This window comes from Phaethon lepturus, unplaced genomic scaffold (genome assembly GCF_000687285.1).
Source record: "Phaethon lepturus isolate BGI_N335 unplaced genomic scaffold, ASM68728v1 scaffold16294, whole genome shotgun sequence".
Taxonomy (NCBI): domain Eukaryota; kingdom Metazoa; phylum Chordata; class Aves; order Phaethontiformes; family Phaethontidae; genus Phaethon; species Phaethon lepturus.
In genome coordinates, this window is record NW_010534126.1 from 66,090 (window position 1) to 89,934 (window position 23,845).

General features: G+C 43.4%; 1 protein-coding gene across 1 annotated transcript in view; it reads right to left on the bottom strand.

Annotated features, from left to right (window-relative positions):
- Window positions 1–22,703, bottom strand: part of FGFRL1 (fibroblast growth factor receptor-like 1) — an 88,791-nt gene extending 66,088 nt beyond the window's left edge. Inside the window, exon 1 of the mRNA XM_010285443.1 lies at window positions 22,435–22,703. Coding sequence (XP_010283745.1) covers window positions 22,435–22,603 — 169 coding nt within the window. The 5' untranslated portion in view covers window positions 22,604–22,703. The remainder of the gene's footprint in view (window positions 1–22,434) is intronic.
- Window positions 22,704–23,845: the final 1,142 nt, after the last annotated feature.

The following is a 23,845-nucleotide window of genomic DNA, read 5'->3' on the forward strand; positions in this document are numbered from 1 at the left end:
ATCGTGAGGAAGTGACTAAGGGAACACCCTGTTTCAATAACCTGTATCAATAGCGTAGCAAGGCTCTAGGAGACCAACGAGACTTCCCCCTCCAGGAAATTGTTGGCGGTCCCCATTCCCCATTTCACCATTTTCATCACCAGAGCCAGGACCCCTTCAGTCCAAAGGTCACATGTCCTCCCTTGATGCTCCAGCCAGCTGTATAAAACTGCCTCTGTACAACCTTGCTTCAATTATGACGGCATTTGGGAAGTAACTGATGGGTACCACAGAATTATATGCATCAATAAAAACCTGATGCTTTAGGTTTCAGCATAAGGTGTCCATAACCTGCCCCAATGAGTTCCTTAAAACAAAGCACTTGGGGTCTTTTGACCATCACCCTCTACAAACCCTTTGCTTTACCCAGTGCAGTACAATGTACTGCAGCTTCCTTCGTCCTGTTTGTCTCCTTCAGTATGTGTCCCAACAGGCCAATAGACACGGTCACCTAACTGCAGTTTATCTGACTATCTGAAGAATAGAAACAAAAATAATTAGCCATGACCATTAATGTTTCTGATACAGTTTGCTTCAAAACTACAAATCTATTTCACAGACTAATTAGACAGACTGTTAGATGTCTTTAATTTGGGGCACATCAAAGACCTTTCTTCTCCAATTAGGCAATGGGCTTCATTCGGTCCTGCCCAGGACAGTAAGCCATGCACTGTTGCACAGATGTTTTCAAGTCACAAAGCAGAGTGGGTGCAGGGACAATTTTTACAGCTCTTACTGGAAACCTATTAAGGTCATGGTGTTGAGAAAGAGCACAGTATGGCCTTCATATTTTAAGCTTTGGAAATATCAAACCCAGAGTTATAAGATTATTTATACTGGAAGCTGGCTACTAGGCAGCTGCCAGGGTAGAGCTAATCAAGAGACTGGCTGGCTTATTAATCCTGACATATTCCCCAACCCATCATCTGCCCATAGCCTTCCATGCCTACTCCACAGTCAGCAGATAATCCATTACACCAAGAAGTCCTGATGAAACCCCAGATGCAAGCAATTTTTTTAACCTATCCCAACCATATTAAGATCCAGGCAGAGAAGCAGCAGCTGGTTATTTAGCTGATATGGACAGAAATCTGGAGATGTCGATTAGCCCTGGAAGAACTGTGCCTTGAGATCACCTGATCCCTTTCCAGACCCTCCAAGAGCTCCACAGACTTTTCTTTCCAGAGAGACATCACCTTTGCAGTCCTCCCCATAGAGTCTGTAGTTTCAATCCGAATTTGCTCCCATCTCTTTGTCCCAGCACTCCTATGTATCCTTGCTCTGCCCCAGCCTTCATCCCCCAACAGCCTGGATAACACCTCCAAAGCACATTGGAACATCCTTTCCGTCTCCCACACTCCAAGTCTGACACTCAGCAACCATCCTGCACCTGCAGTAGCAGCCTCCATTGCCTCTACCTCACACATTAGCAAAGCTTCATCTTTTCTCCAGCAAAGCTTGAGGAAAGATGTACTGATCACAGGTGAGATTGAATATGCTCCAAATCTACCAGATCTCACACCCTGCTTTACAGTTATCCTAAAGGAATTCAGATTTCAACAGCAATTCCAAATGTACCTGCTTGCCCTCGCATGAAGTAGATTTCTCCTGCATAAACTGGCTGGGCTGATATCCCAAGATCATCTTGCCATCAGAAATATCCTTACTTGATTCCCTCCTGGGTTATTTGAGGATTAATTCACTCAAAAATGTATAACACCTTGAAGAGGTAAGACACCTGTGGAAGTGGTAAGTTTTAGTAGGGTACACTAAGCGATAGTGAAAATTAAATGGGGTATACGAATTATGTAACACAGTTTTCTAAGACCTCTGCAGATAACTTGTAAGTAAGTGTTTCTTTTCTATTATGCTGGCGCATTTTCTGAGAAATCCAATGTTACCCAGTGCTAAGGAAACCCTGTCAAATACCTACCCGTGTTAAAAAGAGGAATTTCCCTTACTTAACCTTTTGAGGAACAAGAGGTTAACAGAAAAGGTAAATTGTAAATCTTTCCAGTTTAGAAAGTGGGACCTTTTCAACAGCATTTTCAAGGAAATCTACTGCCAGAGTGTTCCCAGAATTAAAATGGAAAACCTGACACCTTTAACAATTTCCTGCCACTGTATAACTGTCAGCGTTGCATGGATTTTATCAACCTAGAAGTTAAGTTTCAAGGTTAGGAAACCTTTGCATTCATATGCTTTTGGGTTGTTTTTATACAGTTTTCTTTTCTCTGCAGCCCAAGATACCTGGCTGAGGAATCCTGGGAAAGGCCACGCTGTGTTTTTTTACAGATTCTTCCTTCCCCCATGAAACACTATGAAATGAAGATCTGAACAGGAGAGTTTTGGATCATTCCCTTGATCCAAAATAGCTCAAATCTGTTGCTCTTCATGTCACATCACAAGATACAACTTTCACAAGTGCCAGCGAAGGACCAAACATCATCGGTGTGGCTACTACTTGCCATGCAATTAAATCCAGATGCCATAACAAAAATTAGAGCCCCACAAGGATGAACACTGTCCCTCTGGGAGTACACAAGTGACATATGTAAGAGCCACGTAGGAAAGCAATACCCAGTGGCCCCCAGTAGCTAAATGCCAGAACCAGGGAAAAAATCCAGGTTTCTTAACTCCTTGCTTCGTGTCTAGTACACTGTGGCACCCCGCTTCTGGGATAAAGCGAAAATTTGGCTTAGCTACACATGCTGAATTAAGGCTAGAGAGGACTGAGGTGCAGTTATAGTCTTGCTGGGTTCATACCACACATGGATGCACACAGCTTTTACTATCTTATCAGCCTAGGTAAACTTTAAAAAAAAATTACCGTTTCTTTCCTTCTTGGTCTCTTTCTCATGTGCACTTAAAAGTCAAATCAGCGTCACCAAGAGTCACCAGCATAGAAAAAGGTCCCAATATTTTACCACTCCATCCTGTTTATTACACAAAAAGTGCTGGCTTTCCTCTTCAGAGGTGTGCTAGGGTATACCAGCCCATTTTGATCACTGAGAAGACATTCTTGTGCCCATGTCTTAGCCAGAGATGCTCAGGATCCTGAGAGTACTACATGTTATGATTTGATCAGTTTTAATAACTAAAGAAGTATAACCTTATAAACACAACCCCAAAAGCACCCCCCAAACATGCGCATCTCTATAAGGAGAAAAGCAGAAGAGCTAAAAGGAAGGGAGTTCACATGGGAGGAAGAGACTACGACTATAGGAAATGTTTCTACAGTGCTGTTAATTATTTTAAAGCCATCCTCACCATCCCCCACAATATGCTATTTTTTAATTTTTCTTTTTTTTACAACAGAAAGAGCATTTGAGACAGGAGAAGGCATTCGGTTCAGCTGTCCACTCTAAGCCCTGCAAAACCACAGGGCACTCTCTGTATTTCCACCTCCACCATGCCGGGGAATGACATCACCTCTGCTCGAGGGGGCTGGCGGGCCAACAAAAATAACTGTTACTGACCAAGAGCGCTATTGCAGGGAATATTTTTGGAACCGTACTCCGCATTCCTCCAAGTCCCCTGCTTCCTAGTCCAAACATATCATGGCCTAAAAATTCCTCACATTTTCTATGCAGTGTTTCCTTTGGGCTCGCACAATGGGGCAGTTCTTCTGCTCAGCAGCACTAGTGTTCTGGAAAGGGAAGGGGAAAAAAAAAAGCTGAAGCACTAAATAACCCTAATGGCAACCGCAGGGGCCGCAGTGTTATTTTTAGGTCAGAAAAATTATGCAGAAGGCAACAGAGTCACCTCAGATTTACCTTCCACTGCCCTTTACTGAACAAAAGACCAAAGAGCTTGGTCATTTCACAGAATCACAGAATCACTAAGGTTGGAAAGGACCTTCAAGATCATCAAGTCCAACCATTAATCCAGCGCCATCGTGTCCCCTAAACCATGTCCTGAAGCGCCACATCCACACATTTTTTGAACACTTCCAGAGATGGTGACTGGGCAGCCTGTTCCAATGCTTGCTCACCCTCTCGGTGAAGAAACTTTTCCTAATATCCAATCTAAACTTCCCCTGGTGCAAGTTGAGGCCATTTCCTCTCGTCCTATCGCTAGTTAGTTGGGAGAAGAGGCCAACACCCTCGTCACCACAACCCCCTTTCAGGTAGCTGTAGAGAGCGATGAGGTCTCCTCTCAGCCTCCTCTTCTCCAGGCTGAACACCCCCAGTTCCCTCAGCTGCTCCTCATAAGACTTGTGCTCGTTTTCTTCCACAATTCTTCATCTCAATTTCTTCCACATGGCAGTAAGGGGAACTCACCTATGTTTGTGGCAAAGAAAGACCCAGCTATTTAGGGGAATTTTGCATGGAAGAAGGAGGCCAGGAGGATGTGACATCTCCCTCTGACAGCACCTCTGGGACCGTGCAGGGGTAATGCAGCTCCAAAACCTCCTCACCTCTGTGCTCAGCTGCCCTTCGGCTGCAAGAGGCACAAAACAATGGAGGCAAACTCTAGGTTACGTCTGTGCACCAGCCATCTCTTCCCAGAGGAAAGAGCAGAAATCCCCAGCGGGGACTGTCCCTCCTAACATCCCACCCAAATGACACTGTACCAATCCCTTCCACTCCCATCTCTGTTGGCGTATTGGCATAAGGTCATTCTGGAGGCTTTCTTACTAGCAAACAAATTATTTTAGCAAAAATGTGCATACCTAAAAGTATTCAGAGAATCATAGAATCGTTTAGGCTGGAAAAGGCCTTTAAGATCACTGAGTCCAACCATTAACTTAACATTGCCGAGTCCACCACTAAATCATGTCCCTAAGCACCACGTCTACATAGCTTTTAAATACCTCCAAGGATGGTGACTCAACCACTTCCCTGGGCAGCCTGTTCTGATGCTTGACAACCCTTTCCACCCTAAGGCAAACAATAAAAAAACCTCTTATTGCTTCTGCACTGTGCATTTCTACCATTTTTTTTTTCTCCTTCATTGTATGAAAGCCATTTTCCTTATTATCAAGATAAAAGTCATGGGTGATCTCTCAGGGACAAGTTACATGTACCTAAACAGTAGCTCCATTCCAACCCTGCTCTGTCCCAAGCAGAACTATTTACCCAGTCTTGGTATAAATTTCTATTTGTATAGAAACAGAGGCCATTAAACAATACCTGCTTTACTGGCCAATACTTTGTTTCTTTTTTTAGCTGTCCAGATAAGAAAAACAATGCAGAGAAGAAACTAGTCCCGGGAAAAAAGAGGCCACTTACACCACTGATGTTCTGCACAACGTTTAGAAACTCCCTTTACCTTTTTGTTCCTCTGTTACTCCACCAGTCCTAAACAGATAAAGATCAATTCTATCTGTTTAGATCATAAAGTCTGGGAGTTGCTTTCTGCTGTGCCTTACTTCTCCCACTCGTAGGTGGGCCTGAAAGTACATGTTTATTAAAAATCATTGTATTTTATCAGGTATTTAGAGTCACTGCACATCCACAAACAGAGCAGTTGCCATAAAACTGTTTTCAAACACAGGGACAGCAAACAAAGTCCACTCTTTGCGGTGTTACAATTGAGAGATGAGGAATGGGCTGGGGAAATCAGTATTTAGGTGGAACTAATTAGCAACGACTAAAAGCTAAATGACAATGTAACCCACAGCCCCCTTGTGGGATATTCTAAAATGGCTGTGCATGTCTGAAGCATTTCAAGGACTTTCATTATCTGCTCAGTCTACTGCTTTCACAGCTCAGATAAATCAGTATTTTCAACCACAGCATTCAGTCTGTTGTCCCACAGAATAATTCCCCAGTCGTAACATCCAGACATACAGAAGCACACAAAATATGATCTCTTTTACTAGGCTAATAAAAATCAGAAACTATACTGTATAAATTTTATAGACCTCGAAGGTCTGTCTTCCATAGGAGGAAACTGGGACTTCAGGCTACTGTCGGCACCGTAACAGAGATAAAAATATTTATTGGCTGCTTTAGAAAACCCACCACATAGAAGTCACCAGCAAAGCAAAATAACATAATTGTAAACTTACCTGAATTCTTCCTCTTTGTGGAGCTCCTTCACGTTACAGTTTCAACTTGCAGATTAACACTAGTAGAGCCACAAGGGAAAAAGGGCCAAGCAGCAAGAAAACCACTTCTGCTTCTTCGAGCCTACTCCGAGCAGGCAACTCTATACTATCAGAATGCAAAACGCAAGGGCCATATGGGTCTCACTCGCAGCTCCTCTGCATCGCCGCGCTGAGCCCGTCTGTGCTGTGCGCGGGGTCACCGGCTCCCTCCAGCTAAGCCGGGCTGGGGGCGTTCAGGGGAGAGAAGGCGCCTGCTCTGTGCAGAAAGTCCTGCTGAGTCAGTAGGATGGTTCGGGGAACCTCTCTGTGCTCTGTTTCTGAAACGCACTGGCCCTTAAGATATTACTGTGTCACTGAGCGCTCTGAGGTATGTCAAGCACAGCCCTCACGGCTGTGTTGCTCCTTGCTGATCCAGGGATGAGAGATCAGAAACCCAAACACCTCCTGAAAGCCACCTGGGTGCCTCCCAGGAGCTACAACCTGAGCCAAGAAGATCCATATGGATTTAGCTTCTCCACAAAGTGGGGGGAAGCAGACTGTGAAAGCAGGGGACAGAAGGGAAGGAAAGGAAAAGATTCGCGCAATTTTCCCCAAAGAAACTGAGGTGCTGAGGTAATGCTTTTATAAAGATGAATGACTCTTCCAGAGGTGGGAAGGAGGACTTTTTGACTGTCAGATTAGTGAAAGTGGGAAGAAGCTGAATACTGGGGTCCCAAGGGAGAGAGCGAGCGTGCTTCAAGCAGCAGCTTGGAGCTGCAGGAGGGGAGCCCAGCAGAGGTGACCTGGAGACCCAGAGAGGCACTAATAGAGATTTTGGAGATTGCCTCGAGGTTGGAAGGAGGACCCCTGCACCAGCAATGTGTTTACTCCCTTCAGTATACCTCTCTGTGTGGTACAAAGCAGAAAGTGCCTGCTTCAAAGAGCTTTCTGCAAAATCTACGTCAGTTTGCTTCTGGGCAAAACCTCATGCCTCAGACAAGTGATATCAGACACTTTGGTATATGCCCTGGATTCTCAGAAAGTTCCTGAAGACCCTAAGCCTCATCCAGTTTCTCTGAGATCAGAGGTAAGACTGATGTCCTGAGCACAGACCTGCGCAAATGTGTTTTCATGAGCCTTAGTGGAAGGCTACACCTCTAAAAGTAGTTATGGTTTTCCATAAAAGAGACATTTTTCTCCTCATTTTGTTTGGGTCCAGAGAGCCTTCCCACATGGAAACACCTCTGCTCACCTTCATTCCAGTAATCCAGGACTGAGCAGCTTCAGAGAGGGGACACTATGGTTGTGTAAATAAATCCAACCGGGGACCATCACATGTTTTGCTCCTCCAGTGACAAAGGAGTTCAGAGACTGTAGGAAACAGGACAACAAGTGAAAGCCAAAAGGTGCTTTTTCGTTCCCCCGTGATGACAGTTAGGTTGGATTGCACAAAGAAATCTGATTCTTGCCAGGCAAGCTCTTCTTGGCCGTAGAAAAAATTTTCCCCAGTTTTCCATCTTACCCACCAGGGGTGTGGATGGCATTGACCACTCTCCACTTCAGCCAAAAGAAATCTGTTGCAAAGGAAGACAAGCAAATACGTGTTGTGACTGGCTTCCACTTACATAACTTTGGACTTAGTCCCAAATTCATTAGCCAATTTTCTCTGTTTCTAACAAATGAACAAACAGAATCCCTCCCTGGATTTGAGGACTGGAGGGAAACTGGAGGGATACTGCAGTAACCTTGACAGGTTTGGAGGAAATGGAGATAGGAGAAACTCTACTGAGACAAAGTTCCTCGAGTGAGATTAACCTAACTAATCTGAAGTATTCCATCTTGACAGGAGAGAGAGGGAGGCACCCAACCAGCTTAGCTCAGGTTAGTTATGTGAGGATCCCATCCCCACAGTCTAGTGGAAAACACAGTGGGTGCCTCTTCAGCCCAGCTTTAGTCCTAGTTTCAGTGCTAAAAGATGGAACAAATAGAACTGGCTCATGACTTTGACATTTGCTCTGCTGTCATCATCAGCTCTATCTGATAGGATGACACTGCTTAAACTGTGGTAGCCAGAGGAAATCCAATGCTAAGGAAATGGACATTCATTTAATGTTTATCTAGGATCTGCTCCACCAATGAATTCCAGATGTTGGCTTTAATTGTCGCATTCTGGTACGTTTAAGCAGCAGGAGTTCATAAGGCCGATTTGTAAATCAATCTGGCAGACTCATACTGAATCCCATCTTTGCCAGCTTTTCTAAGTAAGAAGATGCTCTTAAAATATTAAGTACTTAATGTGTCTGCAATGCAAAAGGAAGGAAAATTTTTTTAAAAATCCCTCCCTGATGTTTTTCTCCTTTTGCTCTTCTTTCCTTCATGTCCTCCCTGCAGAACTGCAAGACAAGCCTTTCACCTCATATGAGTGCACTGAATTTTAGCAGTCCTAAAGCTAACAAGGGCAGGTACTAGGATGCCTCTATAACATGGGCAGAGCACCCTGCTCCTCACTCACATAAATTCCTTCTGAGTAACTCCACTGATTTCCCACCACGGCCAATGGCAACTGCATGCATGGACTACATCCAGCAACAGTGTTCCTGATATTTGAGCCCGGAGTTTTTTCACAGAGGGAAAAAAAAAAAAAATTATTACTGCAACCTTAGAACTGTGTCAGGGCTCAGCTCCATGTTCTTATTAATTTGTATTTAACTGTTACAGCAGTTACAGCTCCTATCCAAAGGTGGCAGAGAAATGTCTTTCATATTCTGAACTCCAAAGCATCGTACAAGCTCCGTGTTAGACACTAGTAAACCTCGCAATCGTTTTGTGCTCAGCATGACTTCACGCAACAGCTGAATGTGATTGCTTATTGCAACAGCCAACTTCTCAGTCAGGCCTTGCTTACAGGAGAGAAAACTATGTTAAAAAATAGCTTCAGCTGAAGTACTATGTCCCTACTGACTAGGGCAGACACTATAGCTCCTTAAAATTACTTTTGAAATCCGTTTTCTCAATTTCCTTTCAAAACACCTGCTTCCAAGAAAGCACCTCAGTGTTCAACACATGTGAACCCTACTTACATTTTCCCAAGAATGTGTGCTTAGTACACACATTTTTCAAAAGGTGTTACTGGATGGTTAGGTAAGGTTTCAAAAGCTTTCAGCATTGGCAATACTCGTCCCGTGGAAGTTCATGGGAATTCTTCAGAAGGGGTTGGCTCAGCCTCGGCTGACTGCTTTTGAAAAACTCCTCTTTATCTTCCATCTTTGATGGTCCAATAGATAAAATGCTGTAAGTTCAGTTTACCATCCTCCTTTAAAATTACAGCCCCCTAAGTGGGGTCCACTTCTTCCCTCACTAAGAACACGAAAACCATTTCACTCGTGGCGTCAGCCAAGCCATATTTGAAGAGGGGTTTGAGAAAAGCAGTGGCTAAAAATCCACCCATTACTTTATGCTCTGAGCAGAGACAAAAGTACCATCAAAGACCTGTCTGTATCATCTCAGCTTAGCAGTGATTTAGCATTTGAGGCTGGAGAAGAAATCTTACTGCATTACAATAGCAAATCCCCCAAAATAGACAGAAAGAAGTGAGCAGGCTTGAAACTACCTTCCAAGGGATCATATCTAAGCAAGACACAAAAGCAACGCCATCCCAGTAAGTTAAACTGTTATCACTGTGCATCCCGCAGAGCTGGGGTGGCATCATGTATTGTGCCACATCTGAAATACAAGAAGGCAGGTCAGAACTCCGTAAGGGAATAAGCAAACCGGTTATTTCCCCACAGCAAACAGGCTCCCTGTGCTAAGTGTCAAAAAAGCTGGTACAGGGCTCCAGGGAGGTAGCTGCCAATAAGAAAAAAAATAAAATACTGTAAAAACAGGCAGCAGCAGAAATAACAGGAAAGATGTGCAGGCAACTTGTTGGCTTTTATTCCCCATGTCTGAAACTATTTCTGTGGTCCATAGCACATGAGCAAAAATGAATAGTTTTGGCCCAAGACACAGAAGAGTGCTTTCTCCCAATAAGAGGTGGGAAGGATCTAGTGAAACTTTTAAACTCTTTCCCCTTCAGGACATGCCAGCACGGCTTTGGAGGAACAGAGATGCTGTCACAGGATCTGCAATATTCCCTTCCTCGCTGCAGATGCTGAAAGGTGGCAAAAATGTCACTTGTGAGCAGCCCAGTGTGCAGCCTGCCCTCCTGGTAAGTGTGGAGCTTTGAAAACAAGAAGGGCCAAAAATTCCTAAGAAAAGCTAACATGGGTCAAACAAACAAATAGCAACAACCACATTTATATGTGGCGTAACTTCTGTATTTAAGGTTTAACAGTTTAATTTATAGTTGAGTATGTCCATGACCCAGGTTTTCCCTAGAACAAGGGTAAAACGTAGCCAAAACATTCCTGGCAAAAGGATGGGAGATGCACACGAGCACTGACAGTACCAAGGATGTTGGGTGGCCAAATTCCTTTCTGACGCAATTCCACCGAACTACCACTGAAAGCTGTTGCCCTTTTGTCTGTTTGTCATGGCAAGGTTTCAAGGGGCCACCACAAAATTCTCTGTAATTACCCAAGGACGGAGCACCCAGAGAACAACTTCTTTTTTTTGAAGGTCATATAGACATGTTTTTACAATGGCCATGATTACAGCTTCTCAGACACCTCCCCATAGCCTCTGAAAACCATCCCAGAGGAAAGATGTTGATGGATTCTCCACAGATGAAGCCAACCAACGGCCAACGTGAGCAGGAGACTGCTCGCACCTCAGAAGCACTCCTGTCAGGACAGGAGGAGCATGCCTAGCACCTTGCTTGCATTTCAAGCCAAAGGCACAGACCAGCTTCTCAAAATTCACCCTCACTTCCCACAAGTGAAGGCTGCTGCATCTTCCAAGCCTCCTTGAAGGAAAGGGAGTATCAAAACCACACTCAAAGCAAAGCTGCTCACACGCCCTTGGCTGAAACAACCCTCTTCATGTCACATTCCCACAACTTTCTCCTGGATTGGAGTTTCTTCTGCCAAAGCACACGTGAGGTCTACCAGGAGAAACTGCAGTGGGCTTGCAGTTGTCAGGAGATGCTGCAAACAGAGCACAAATACTGGCTGTGCTGGAAGTTGGGGAGGTGCCGTCCTTCTCCTCCATGAGATTCCTGGGATTGCTTTGGAGAGAGCAGCAGGCAGGTCTGGCAATCCCAGCCCACATCTGATGTGGATCCAGCTCCCTTCCCAAATCCCCTGCCAGCGAACAAGGAGGACTGCCACCAGCTCTTCTCTCTCTTAACAGCTGCACATTCAGCAAGGGTGAGATGAAGATCCTTGTTCACTTCAGCGGAAAGGTCATCGTAATTTATTCTAGCTTGAAAAAACCCAATGCAAACCAACATGCCAACTCATATGGTTTCTCTTTAAGAAAAGAAACATCTAAGATTAGACCAAAGAAAACTCAACGAAGAATTTGGTGGCAATGCTTTTTCCAAATCAAAATAGTTTTGTGATGGAAGATTCAATCCCAAGTATTTCAAAGCCCTTTGTTGATAATCAAGCAGAAAACTGACTCAACTCAATAGTTCAACTGACTTGACAACATTTTTCAGGGAAAAAATGAATTGGAGGAAAAAAAAAAAAGAATAGATCAGAAAACCATCCATACTCTGCATTTTTTGCCCTATAGCCTTTGTAGAGTGCCTGTAAGAAAATTATATATACACACAGGAATACACGTATCTATAGCAAGATGACAGAAAAGAAGAAAAGAAAAGAAGAAAGACTGCCTTTGTTGCACTGGATCACTGCAACGGAAAATAAAATTATTTGCTTCCCTTTAATTTACATGAAATATTTTCTGTACGGGCCTGTTAATAATTTAGCTTGTTATTAAACAGCAGCATTGTTCTTACTGTTTGTCTCCCTATTGTTCTGCCACTTGCAGTAATTTAAAACAACCCAGAAGAAATCACAGACAGATGCATTGCGTAGAGGACAGATGTGTTGACCCATACAATGCTTTAACAGCTAAGCTTGCAAGGTATGTTTATGTTCTTTGCTTTTACTGCACATTGAAAGAAGGTTCTCTTTAAAACATTAACTTGAGACCTGCAAAATACATCATGGGAGTAGAAAGAGAAGGGATAAATTCTATGTTATCTGATTCCTTTTACTGCTTGGAGGGGTTTTATTTTTCCCCTCTTTTCCTTGGCTTCAGCACGAGGAGCAGGTTCCACCCCGTCAGCGCGAGCAGAGTAAAACTGACATTTTATGAGTGGAAGCAGTCCAAGGATGGTGGCTTATGCTCTTAACATCCTGACACCTCAACCTCTGAGAGCAGCCGCGGCACTGCTTCCAGTGGCTGCAGAACACCTTAAAAAGCAGCACAAACTGACAATGAAAATAAACGACGGTTACAGCACTGCTGGAGTCTGGCAGCCCTTAACAAATACAGCGGCGTCTGGGTGTTAAAATACATAAATCTGTCATCATTACCAGGCTAAGGGGTCGTCATCCTATTCACAAAATAAAAGAACTGTGCATAATCAGTAGGGCAGGGAGTTCAGAACAAAGTACGCCTTTTACAAACTCTCAACTGCTGATAGATGGATGTTTGCAAGGGACTTAATGTCTTCAACAGGGTATGTTTAAGAAGGAGTGTAGGTTTCAGAACTCCTGGGACTAGTCCTTTTTTTTCTCTCCTTTTCCAAATTTATTGCCAAAAGTGTATAATGTAAACACTCAGGTCTTCTGACTATGAAACCCAGGTTATTATAAAGTAAGAAGAATCAAAGCATTCTAGCACAATGATATTATTCATCAAGCACAACACAGAATATGTTCCTTCTTTCATCAAATAAAAATAAATTGGATTTAAAAATAGGTTTATACGCTAATTGCCAGCAGTTTTGTTGGTTTCTTTTTTTCCCTTTCTTCATCATTTTCTTAAAGTGGATGCCAAAGACAGCACAGGAAAGGTAGAGAACCAGACCCTACAGGAATGTTAAAATACACCTCCTCAACAGCCATACATTTTAACAGGCAACATTCCTACATGTATGGATCAAGAAGCAGCACATGAGCAATCGACGGTGTCTATGTGCTTTTAGACATAACGAGGGACTCTCCAAAATCAACATTCAAGCTGTACCTTATAAACTAGCCCAACTTGGTGCTGGTCTTTCAATAATAAATATTATACACTGTGCTTTAATTTACAAGTGTGCCTTTTGTGCATTTCTGAGTTAACTGATATCAAAGGGACTAAAATTTTGCTAAAAAAATACTATCAGCAGTATTTAGAATCATAGAATAGTTTGTGTTGGAAGGGACCTTCAAAGGCCATCTAGTCCAACCCCCCTGCAGTGAGCATCTAGAGCAAGTTGCTCAGAGCCCCGACCAACCTGACCTGGAATGTTTCCAGGGATGGGGCATCTACCACCTCTCTGGGCAACCTGGGCCGGGTTTCACCAGCTTCATTGTGAAAAATTTATTCCTTATATCTAGTCTGAATCTACCCTCTTTTAGTTTAAAACCATTACACCTTGGCCTATCACTACAGGCCCATCTATCTTGAAGGCCCCCTTTAAATACTGGCAGCTGCAATAAGGTCTCCTCGGAGCCTTCTCTCCTCCAGGCTGAACCACCCCAACTCTTTCATCCTGTCCTCCCAGCAGAGCTGTTCCACCCCTTGGATCATTTTTGTGACCTCCTCTGGACCCCCTCCATCAGGTCCGTGTCTCTCCTGTGCCGAGGGCTCCAGAGCTGGACACAGCACTGCAGGGGGGTCTCCCCAGAGCGGGGCAGAGGGGCAGAACCCCCTCCCTGGCCCTGCTGGCCACGCAGCTTTGGGTGCAGCCCAGGACACGGTTGGCCTTCTGGGCTGCGAGCGCACTTTGGCAGCTCATATCCAGGTTTTCATCCACTATTTTTACTGGGCAAACTGAGGGCAGCAGAGCTGTATGATGGCACTAGTGAATGGGGCACAGTGCTTTCTGGCAGAGACTTCCTGGAGACACTGTGCCCATGAAGCTCAATGCCGCTTCAGCAGTCCAGTGAGTCCAATGAAGCCATGCTAAGTCCTTCACTCCCAGCCTTTGACAAAAAGAAGAGAGACCATAGAATCACAGAATCATTAAGGTTGGAAAAGACCTTTAAGATCATCAAGTCCAACTGTCAACCCAATACCACCATGCCCACAAAACCATGTCCCAAAGTGCCATATCTACATATTTTTTGAACACCTCCAGTGATGGTGACTCCACCACCTCCCTGGGCAGCTTGTTCCAATGCTTGACCACCCTTTCAGTAAAGAAATTTTTCCTAATATCCAATCTAAACCTCCCCTGGTGCAACTTGAGGCCATTTCCATCTTGTCTTCTCATCAATGGAGCACAGGTGCCAAGGAAAGACTGTCAGGAAAAGGGGAGGGGCAGTAGTAGTTGTAGGAAAGTTAATAGAAAGATTCTGCTACTTGGGAAAGATGGTCATTTTGGATTGTTGACAGGATGGTAGAGATCTCAAAACTGCAGATGACCAGGTCTCCAATTAATGCAGTGGTTACTCATTACTTGGGGAGCTATTAATTAAAAGACTTTTAACTAGTATTCTGCAGTCACAGCAGACCTTAACTGGTAATCTAGACCACCTTCTGCATGCCTGCCTTCCACACACATACGTATCACCTGCCTGGACCAGGGACTGCTTCGGCTTTACTCATAAATGCAGCTATTTCTAAGCGTTACAGATCCATAGATGTGGACAAATCAGTGGCTGTGCATATCAGCATTGCTCTGTCAACATGGGCTGAAATTCTGCCCATTAGCTGTATGGAGGATTCTAACAACGACAATCCTGATTAATTAAGTCAGAGGCAAAAGATGTTTTTAGGCTCAGACATACTGACGAGAAAAACCCAACATGTACACCGCAAACTCATTGGGATCAGAGGATAATTCTATTAATAACATTTAACAGAAGGAAGTCATAAATTGTTCAGATCAAACACACTTTTAACGTCAGCCTGCCTGGCATTGTGTATTGCTTTCATTCCCAAACAATATTTGTGCACCAAAGAGAGCTGCAGTTTGCTGTTTGCATGGGTGTAGCAGCAGCTACACACTCCAAAGCATCTGCAAAGGATTGTGGGCTAAATGCATCCATATGGCCTGCATGCCTCGCATTTACACTGGCTGCAGCTCTGGTTTGCCGCAGTCTACCACAGGATGGAGTATGGGGGGAAACTATATATCCATACATATATGTATGAATTTCATGCTTACATCCATGGAAAAAAATCTTTTCATTTCCTTTAAATTGTGAACAGGTGTTGTCACCTTCTTAACTTGGCTTCTACGTTACAGCTTCACGAAGGGAAAAAAGAAATCTACGCGAAACAGTGAGGCTTTTGTTAGCCAGAACATGATGTATTGATAAGCATACAGTAAAGTTTGTTATAAAATCAAATGAAACTAATAAAACCTAACAAAGATCTTGTAAAAACTGTGGACATTATACAGCATTAGTAGTGAGTTACGTTATAGATCTGTACTTGGAAGAAACAAGACTGCTGCCCGGTTGCGATGTTTTCCAGCCTTTTACAGCTGTTCACCAAGAGCCATCAGTCACATCGCTCGGCGCTACATTTTTGATTGGTCATTTTTAGGGTAGTTACAGCTAATACTGGCACTCACATCATCACCTCTTTCTGGAGAAAGAGCTTTTCAAGAACAAATTATTATGGGCTGTTGTGATATTAATCTAGCATAGCACTCATCAAAATGACTAAAACTAGTGAAATTGTTTTTCCGCAGCAATCCAGGAATAGTCACCTTTTCATTTTGGAGTATTTCTCTCCTCCTTTCCTCTCCCAGGACAGCAGAGATTTTCCAGGACTAAATACGCTGCACGTGCAAACTCTGAGCAGGATTCCCCAAAGAAGGAGGAAATGAAGCACCACTGAAATTCACGGGATAGGAATAACTGATTGCTTTTAGATTCCTTTTGACTTCTGCTTCTGCTGTCCCTGGGCTACACCAAGTCTGGTCAGGGTGTGTGTGTCTATGCCTACGCTCATAAACACTCAGAAGGAAGAGCCTTCACTTGGGTGAGGGCATCATTAGTCAATGATGAGTCACTTCCACTGGAAAAGGAGCTTTATTGCCAAGTGAACAGTGTTAGTTATGAGTTTGCACCAAAACATGAAAATATTCACATTTTATGTACTGAGCATTTCATTTCATTGACTCCTCTAGTCAATGGGATCGGTTCAGGCAGACTGACAGCCTCTTCCCACAGGCTGACATGAAGGACCCCCGCACTTGGCAACATCCCTTAGACAGGTCTTGTTCTGAACCAAAGCCCTACCTGCACCTCCACAGAGGGGTTGCTGTAAGCCGGTAACACCATACCACACACTGACAAGAAGTCCTTGTGCAATGATTGCAATTGCTAGGCCTTGAGTAGTAAACTACAGCTCCCCTTTTCTGCTCAGCTCCCAAAGGCCAAAATCAATCTGAGCTTTAATTAGCAACATAACCATTACTAAGCATCAGTGACTATGGCCAGATCCTCATCTGGTGTTAATCTGCGTATGCACAGGAGGCCACCAACGTAGATACAGCTGCCGGATTGGGGCCTTAACAAATTAAACATGAGAACTTTGTTACTGTTTATTGTCACAAGGAATTCTTCATTTCCATGTAACAACTGACTAATCATCATTAGTCATGATTATATGCCCTGTGATTGTGTTAACGGTCCCACGCTGGATAGGCTGCCTTTCACACTTTGTGTTGAAGTAAACGTGCTAAAGACAGATTGCTAACTCCATACCATGACCAGCATAAGCCACACCATCTTGTTCTTGGTCTCAAATGAAAATACTGCACCATTTTTTTCTTTTTTTTAAGTGTTGACTCATTTCATTTTTTGCTTAGCATTAGCAGTCCCTTGGTGCACACATTGCTGACTCAATGTTGATTCACATCTTCTTGCTGAGCACATCTCTCTCTGGTCTCCAGAGTTTATTAAGAGGCCAAAACCCAAACATAAATGAATTTGTTATGCTTTTCCAAGATGGCTGGTGGCACCTGACTCTGTGCTACAAATGTTTTCTCAGCTTTTGCGCTATAAATGAGTTCTGAGACACGGATTGATGACTTCATTGGAGAACTGTAATGCAAACCATATTTTACTGTACTTGACTTTTTTTCACACAGTATTTTCTACTAGTATGAGCAGAAAAAAGCACATTAGAATAAATATGCTTTCAGACATTGCCATGATTTTTTTTTTTCCAGGATACTTATGCTGACTGTTTAAAAAAAAAGGTTATTTTAATGCAAATTTTTCACACATGTCTGTTATCAAAGAGAGCTGTCTTTGGACAAGCTGTAAAAAGCATAAAGTAGCAGCTGGCTTAGCAGGAAAAAGCTACTTTAAAGATAAATCATCTGATGTCAGGGAAGATTCTCAAAGCAATCAATTGCAGCAGACAGACAGCAGACATTTAATAGTAAATTTGATTTGTTTGAAAACGAGATGTAGCTCAGTTTCTCAACAGCCCATCAGAGATTTAGGACAACAAGCTGCACTCTTCTCTTGCTCTCTGCATTAGTATTTTACTACTCCATATCCCCAGTGGGGCCAAGCGGCTTGGTCACTCAGAGGGCCAGGTGCCAGACAAGGGAATGAACTGGATGGATGATGGATTCTTCACCAAAATCTTCCTCCAAATAAAACAAAAGAAGAGAAAAAACAATTGCAGTAGTCAAAGATACAGGGCAAGAAAAAGAAACAGTAGAGCAGCTGTTCCTTGGACTGAAATGTTGATCTTCCTTGTGCTAAGATGCACCCAAGCAAGATGTGTCCTTGGCAGTTTATAAATTCCAAGTGAAGCAAGAAGTCTACAGTGCAGAGACAATCCCAAACCCTACTCTTGTTGCTGCTTCCTTTTTCTTTGCTACAGAAGGTAATGAAAGACATGCATGCAGATGCAAAAATAGAGACAGTTTGATCTTTCATCACTTGGTTGAGCAACTGATGCAAGATGAAGTATTTACTGGCAGCACCTGTAGCAATAGCCCCGCATGTTGCAATGCTGGCACACCTTGCAGGATTTGGCCCACAACACTTCTGCAAGTGAAAAGTCCTCTGTGTTGTGCATTAGTGAAAGAGGTCATTATGCTACAGCATAAGTATTTACTAATAGTCCTTCCTACAGCTGTTGGCCAACAATTTTCCCTTCAGAGAATGACCAGACTTCTGGAACAAGTAGTACAGTTTATTATTGCAGAAAGAGATGGTAATGGAGTTTGTCCAGCACTTCCTTGTTAGAAGACTTTGTATTCAGTTATTTATAAGTCAGGCAAATCTCACCCCTTTGGGCAAAGATTTCCCAGTGAGTGCCTGATGGCTGGAGCATGTGATGGCTCTATATGCGCAGTCTCACAGTTTCCCCAAGTTGGCCACAGCTTGATACAGGTTCCAGTTACACCATCACATGCTGTTTTTTTCTGCAGAACACACCTCCATTCAGCACACAAGGTGGACAGTTTTCAAATAATGAGAAGCTATTTAACATTTTTTTTCTTCCTCTTTGGCCTTAGGCTTCCTTTTAGAGCACACTGGCAAGGAAGTCTTACTCTGCAGTAATGAAACCACAGGTTTCCACCAAGCGTCTAAAAACAAAGTTACTTTTCATACCTGTAGATCATAAATCAACTCTTCTGAATTGATTCAACTGGGAAAAACCTTAAAGATAAGTTTTTCATGGACATCACTGTACAAATAACTCTTTGGGAAGGTACATCACATTTGTTTTGATGAGTTACAGATAATTCTCCACAATAAGGAACCATTGTACTTAATAAATGCAATGCTGATTTAACACTGATTAAAGAGAAGTTCCTCTTCCAGCATTTGTAAATCTGTCTGCAGTATAATTGGCATCCCAAATCTTGTGGTAAGCCACAAAAACTATTAAGGCTGGCTAGGAGAGGAAATTGTAGTTTTGACTTATATTGGTTATCTGCTTTTACTGGCTTACATTTCACACAGGGGTGTATTAGAGCAGGATTCCTTGGATCTTTGGGATCCAGGCCCTGCAGTCTGAGAAGATGGGGAAATAAGCAGGGCAGAAGCCAATTGCTACCATCTGGGTTGGCAAAACCTTTGTCTGAGAAGGAAGATCAAAAACCTAGAACAAGAGAAGACTCCCTTCCAACACAGCAGCAGGAGGATCCTAAATGAGGAAGAAAAGACTTTAGCAAGTGTTATGAAGGAGGAATAGTCTTTTAGGGTGAGATTTAAGAGGTTTATACTCAACTCTGAGCTCATATTTTATGTGGTCTTGGACTAATCATCTGGTCTCTCTTTGCCTTAGTTACCATCTGTAAAATCACAGTAATCTGTCTCATCCACACTTGCAGACTGAGAAGTTCTCCAGCCAGGCAACGTGAAGGTATGTCTACCAGACATGTACAGGCAGACCCAAGTTTGGTCTGCTTGTGCACTGAGCTGGCCGGTTGTAAGCAATATCTGTCATGGAAGCCACAAAGTGATGTTTGAACAGGCTTGTACCAAAATTATTACATCTCAGAGAGACCAACCTGCAACGTAGACAAAGGAGCTCATGTCTGCCAGCACCCACTGATATTGGTGGATCCACTGCCCTTTTTTACTCCTTTGTACAATGTCACAAATTTTTGTTGGTTCTCTATACTCTCATTCCCAGAATGTTTTCATGCCAAAATGGATTTTATTTTTTCAAGTCCCAACACTTAATGAGTCATCTGATGCTGTTTTAGACTTAATATCTTAACCACCTTGCCCATGTCTGACACCTGCATGGTTTTACATGCTTGGTATCAGCAGTAAAGCTGGAGTAAAAGGGCTTTTGCTCCTTTGAAGGAGTGGGAGAATAGAGAGGCCATATGGTTCAAAAGGCCACTCTGCCTAATGAAGTTTGTGCTTTCCGGGGCACAAACAAAACAGCTCCATTAATTTGATCTTCATCCTCAAAACTGACATGCAGTTGGTTTTAAAACACTGCCTCCTTCTCAAAAATCAACAAAGGATTGATTTGCTTTCAACCAAAAGCATTTTCACCAAGACGAACACAAGCATCTGGCCGATGCATTAAATGTTTGGGTCCTTTGAAAGAATAAGTCAGTGATACCTTGTGTTTACTTGCAGACCTTGGCAAGAAAGACACTAGGGGAACATTTGTTTTCAGGGGAAATTGTTCTAGTGAAAAGCAATTGGTTTGAAACATTATGTGAATACATCTGTACCACTGGAGACAAGGGACGTAAGTAACCTGTCAAAAATGTTCTGAGCAACAACAATGCACAAGGGTACACTGTGAGACTAGGAAGGAAGGTGCAAAGAGCCTAAGAAATACTGATTTTAGCCAGTATTAGAACAAGGATGCATGGAGGTGAACGATAACTCAGCCCATATGTCTGCCACACATTTAGTTTAAAGTTAGCCTTTTCTTGGCACTTGGTGATCAATATTTGTTTGCATAGGGCTCAATCTCACACCCACAGAGGCCAGTGGGAGCTTGCCATTTCCTTCCATAGCTGCCCAATGAGGCTCCAAATAACCAGTGTTTGTGCCCAGGGCTTTTCAGTGCCAAATATAATGAACACTATTGTTCTTAACACAATTAAATTTGATAATCCGATTTCCCTGAGCAACTGAATTGGAGTTTTTGCCTCAATCTTTCCTGAATTCTAGTCCAACTTTTACCCTGTGCCTCCTGGCTTTTCCCTTTCATTTGTTTCTGTTGTGCTACCAAGAATAGTCAGAGCCTTCTTTGACTCACAGATGCCTCAATGTTGCTTTGCCTTGGAATAATGGCAGCTGGCTCGGGCCTTGAGCTTTATAGAAGATACTGGATGACAGAGAGATCAAAGACTTTGGCAACCTCTACATACTGCAAAAGCACACGCAGGACTGAAGCAGGTTCTTATAGCGTTCCTTTTTCCACACCGAACAGTCTGGAAAGCACGTCCAAAAGGAGTCTGTATAGACATGACTCTTCAGAGACTATTTCCACTTCATCCTTTTTGCTCAGTGTGGGAAAGAGAGATGGATGAATGTGGATAGGAAAGACGTGAATGAGGAAAACCAAATCCACAAACTATGTAAACCATAAGATGGCTTTTGCGGCTTTATCCCACTGATGCTACAGCAAGAGCGTTTCCCTCACCTAAAGCACCTCTTTCCTGATAAGACATTTACATTCTGGTCTCTCTCCCATACCGGCTCTGCAGCTAAGTGCATTCTCCAAGAATCACCCTGTTATCGGGTGATAATCCTCCATCAAGCAGCACCAAGTGCTTGCTACATGCTCTGAGTCCACAGAAGCCCTCTTTACTGCAAAGGGGAAGAAGAAGAAACAGAACAAAAACAAGCAAAGTGCCAACCAGTACGCAGCTGGAAACTGCCCTAAGCTCTGTCCTCACTCCCACTGTCTGAAAGAAACAGAGCTTCATAGACCAGATACTAGGAGTGCTGATCAGGCAATAGGGTGGGCAAGACACTTGATCTCACTCCCTGCTTTATAACCCTCCCCTTTGCTTCCTCAGTATCTTCCAGCATGCCAAATTTTATCCTGCTCTTCCCCTCCTCACAGACAATGACCAATGAGGATTTTTCTGTGGCAGCCACAGCAGAGGAATCTCTGATTACCCAGAGAAGTGTCTTTGGGGACTTTCAGGAACGCTCAGCCCAGCAGGTGACCCCAAAATCTCATTTCCAGGCCAAGCAAGTCCTCTGGAGCTAGTCAAAAGCATAGCCAGAGAACCCACAGTCACCAAGATGGCATCTGAAGCTTTTTTAATCCTGCTGCTACCAAGGGGATTTCTCAGGAATTGAGCATCGCTGGGGCATATGCCAGCTTTGAGCTTTATTTCAGTCTAAATGTTATTATTCCTGAAGACACCATGCTTTGTGAAAGCTCAGTACATGGATCTTCCAGCTGTGCGTTTTTATACGGGTGCCTTAAACATTTGTTTTGAGAACTATGCTGTTCCAACAGCAAACATAAAGATCAGTGTGACCTCTCCTTATCACACAGTCTTTCCTGTGTGGAATTCATTGTGATCTGGACCCTAGTGACTATTGCATCATTTCTGTTTATTTGTAACCTTTGGCACTGCGTAATCTTATCTGCCTGCAGCCGGCTGCAGCAGAAGATGTGCAGCAACACAGCCAGCTCTGGCAATCCTCAAACACTGGAAAGGGCCAGTTAAGAGTGGAGGTCAGTAAATTATTAGCAAAGCAAATCTGCAATCACTGACAGCTACACAGCTCGGTCTCTCTCTCCAAAGCAGGTGAGAGCTTTTCTCCAGCTCTACTCACCAATCACGATAAGGGTGTAGTTCACATTGGTGCTGCCAAAGCCATTGGTGGCTTTGCAAATGTAGGTTCCCGCATCTTCACTTTCCACCTCCTTGATTTTCAGCCCTTGCTGAAGAATTCGGAACCTCGTCCAGCCGCTGTGGATAGTGCGTCCATCCTTCATCCACATGGTGAGAGGTGGGGGGTCACCCTCCACTGGGCACAGAAGCTTGATAGTCCTCCCTAGCCTCACCGATTGACGGTGAATCACTTTATCGGCAATCCTTGGGGGACCTAAGAAAGAACACAGAGAGAAAGAGCTGTTATTACCTTTGCTGGTGGTATAGCAGGGATTTAAAGACCAGTCATCAATCAGGGCATTACACTGACTGCTATACAGAGATATAGCAAAAAGTACTTACGAAAAATTAACTTATAACCAAGGCTAAAAATGCAGGCAATTACAAAGGGATACAACAACAGAGATCCTGATTTGTGCAAGATCTGAAGCTGTAGCCTTGCCATCATCAGCAGCTCATGCTAACCCACCAGGGAAGCCTGGTTCTAGGCCTCTTTTGCTTTTCCTCATTTTCTTATAGCAAGAAGGTGTTCCATATACAAACTATTCAGCTGTACTTGGTAAAGCAACTGTAGTTGTTTTAAACTTAACACCTATCCTGAAGGCAAAATTAGTAACAGCACTGGTACTTAAAACAAAACTCTGCCCCCCCTCAAAATGTTATAATCCTTTCATGTTGTATGTACGGTAATTCCCTTTAATAGTCACCAGATGGGCTTTATCTGAGACGCATAAGCCTGCAGTTGTCAGACATAAAGCATTCGTTGGGTAGCGCTTCACCGAAAAGACACAGCATAGCCTGACATGTTAACATTGCTTATAGTCCAAAAGAAGGTATTTTTATGAACTGTCTTGTCAGCCTTTCTGGTTTGACCTGACTGACAAATATTTGCTCTTTGTAAAAGGTGATAATCTCATGCAAAACAGTGTGTCCCTGGAATGCCACAGAGTGAACACACTGTTTGCCACATGATATCAGGATGCACTTGGTCATATAGTCATATAGCACTCTGGCCAATAGTCAGAAAAAAGAAGTGATAAAGACCCCAACTGTGGGAATGGCCCCATAGCTGAATTCAAATGGAATTTCTTCCCAAGGCTCTGAAGAGTTGAAGCAGAGAGTCTTTTTCCTGCATCTGCCTTTTCTGCCTTTTCATTAATTGCACAAGTTCCCCACACAAACTGCAATACCAATGCTCTTCCCAGAATAGTCTATTAATGGGCGTGATAATACGTGCCCTGCCCTTGCATAGGGACAAAATGTTTTGCTAAGAATTGCTGATGCTGAGTTGCACCCAAAACCCACAAGATATTTGTGGGATTTGGAACTGTTCCCTCATATTTTATTCCCGT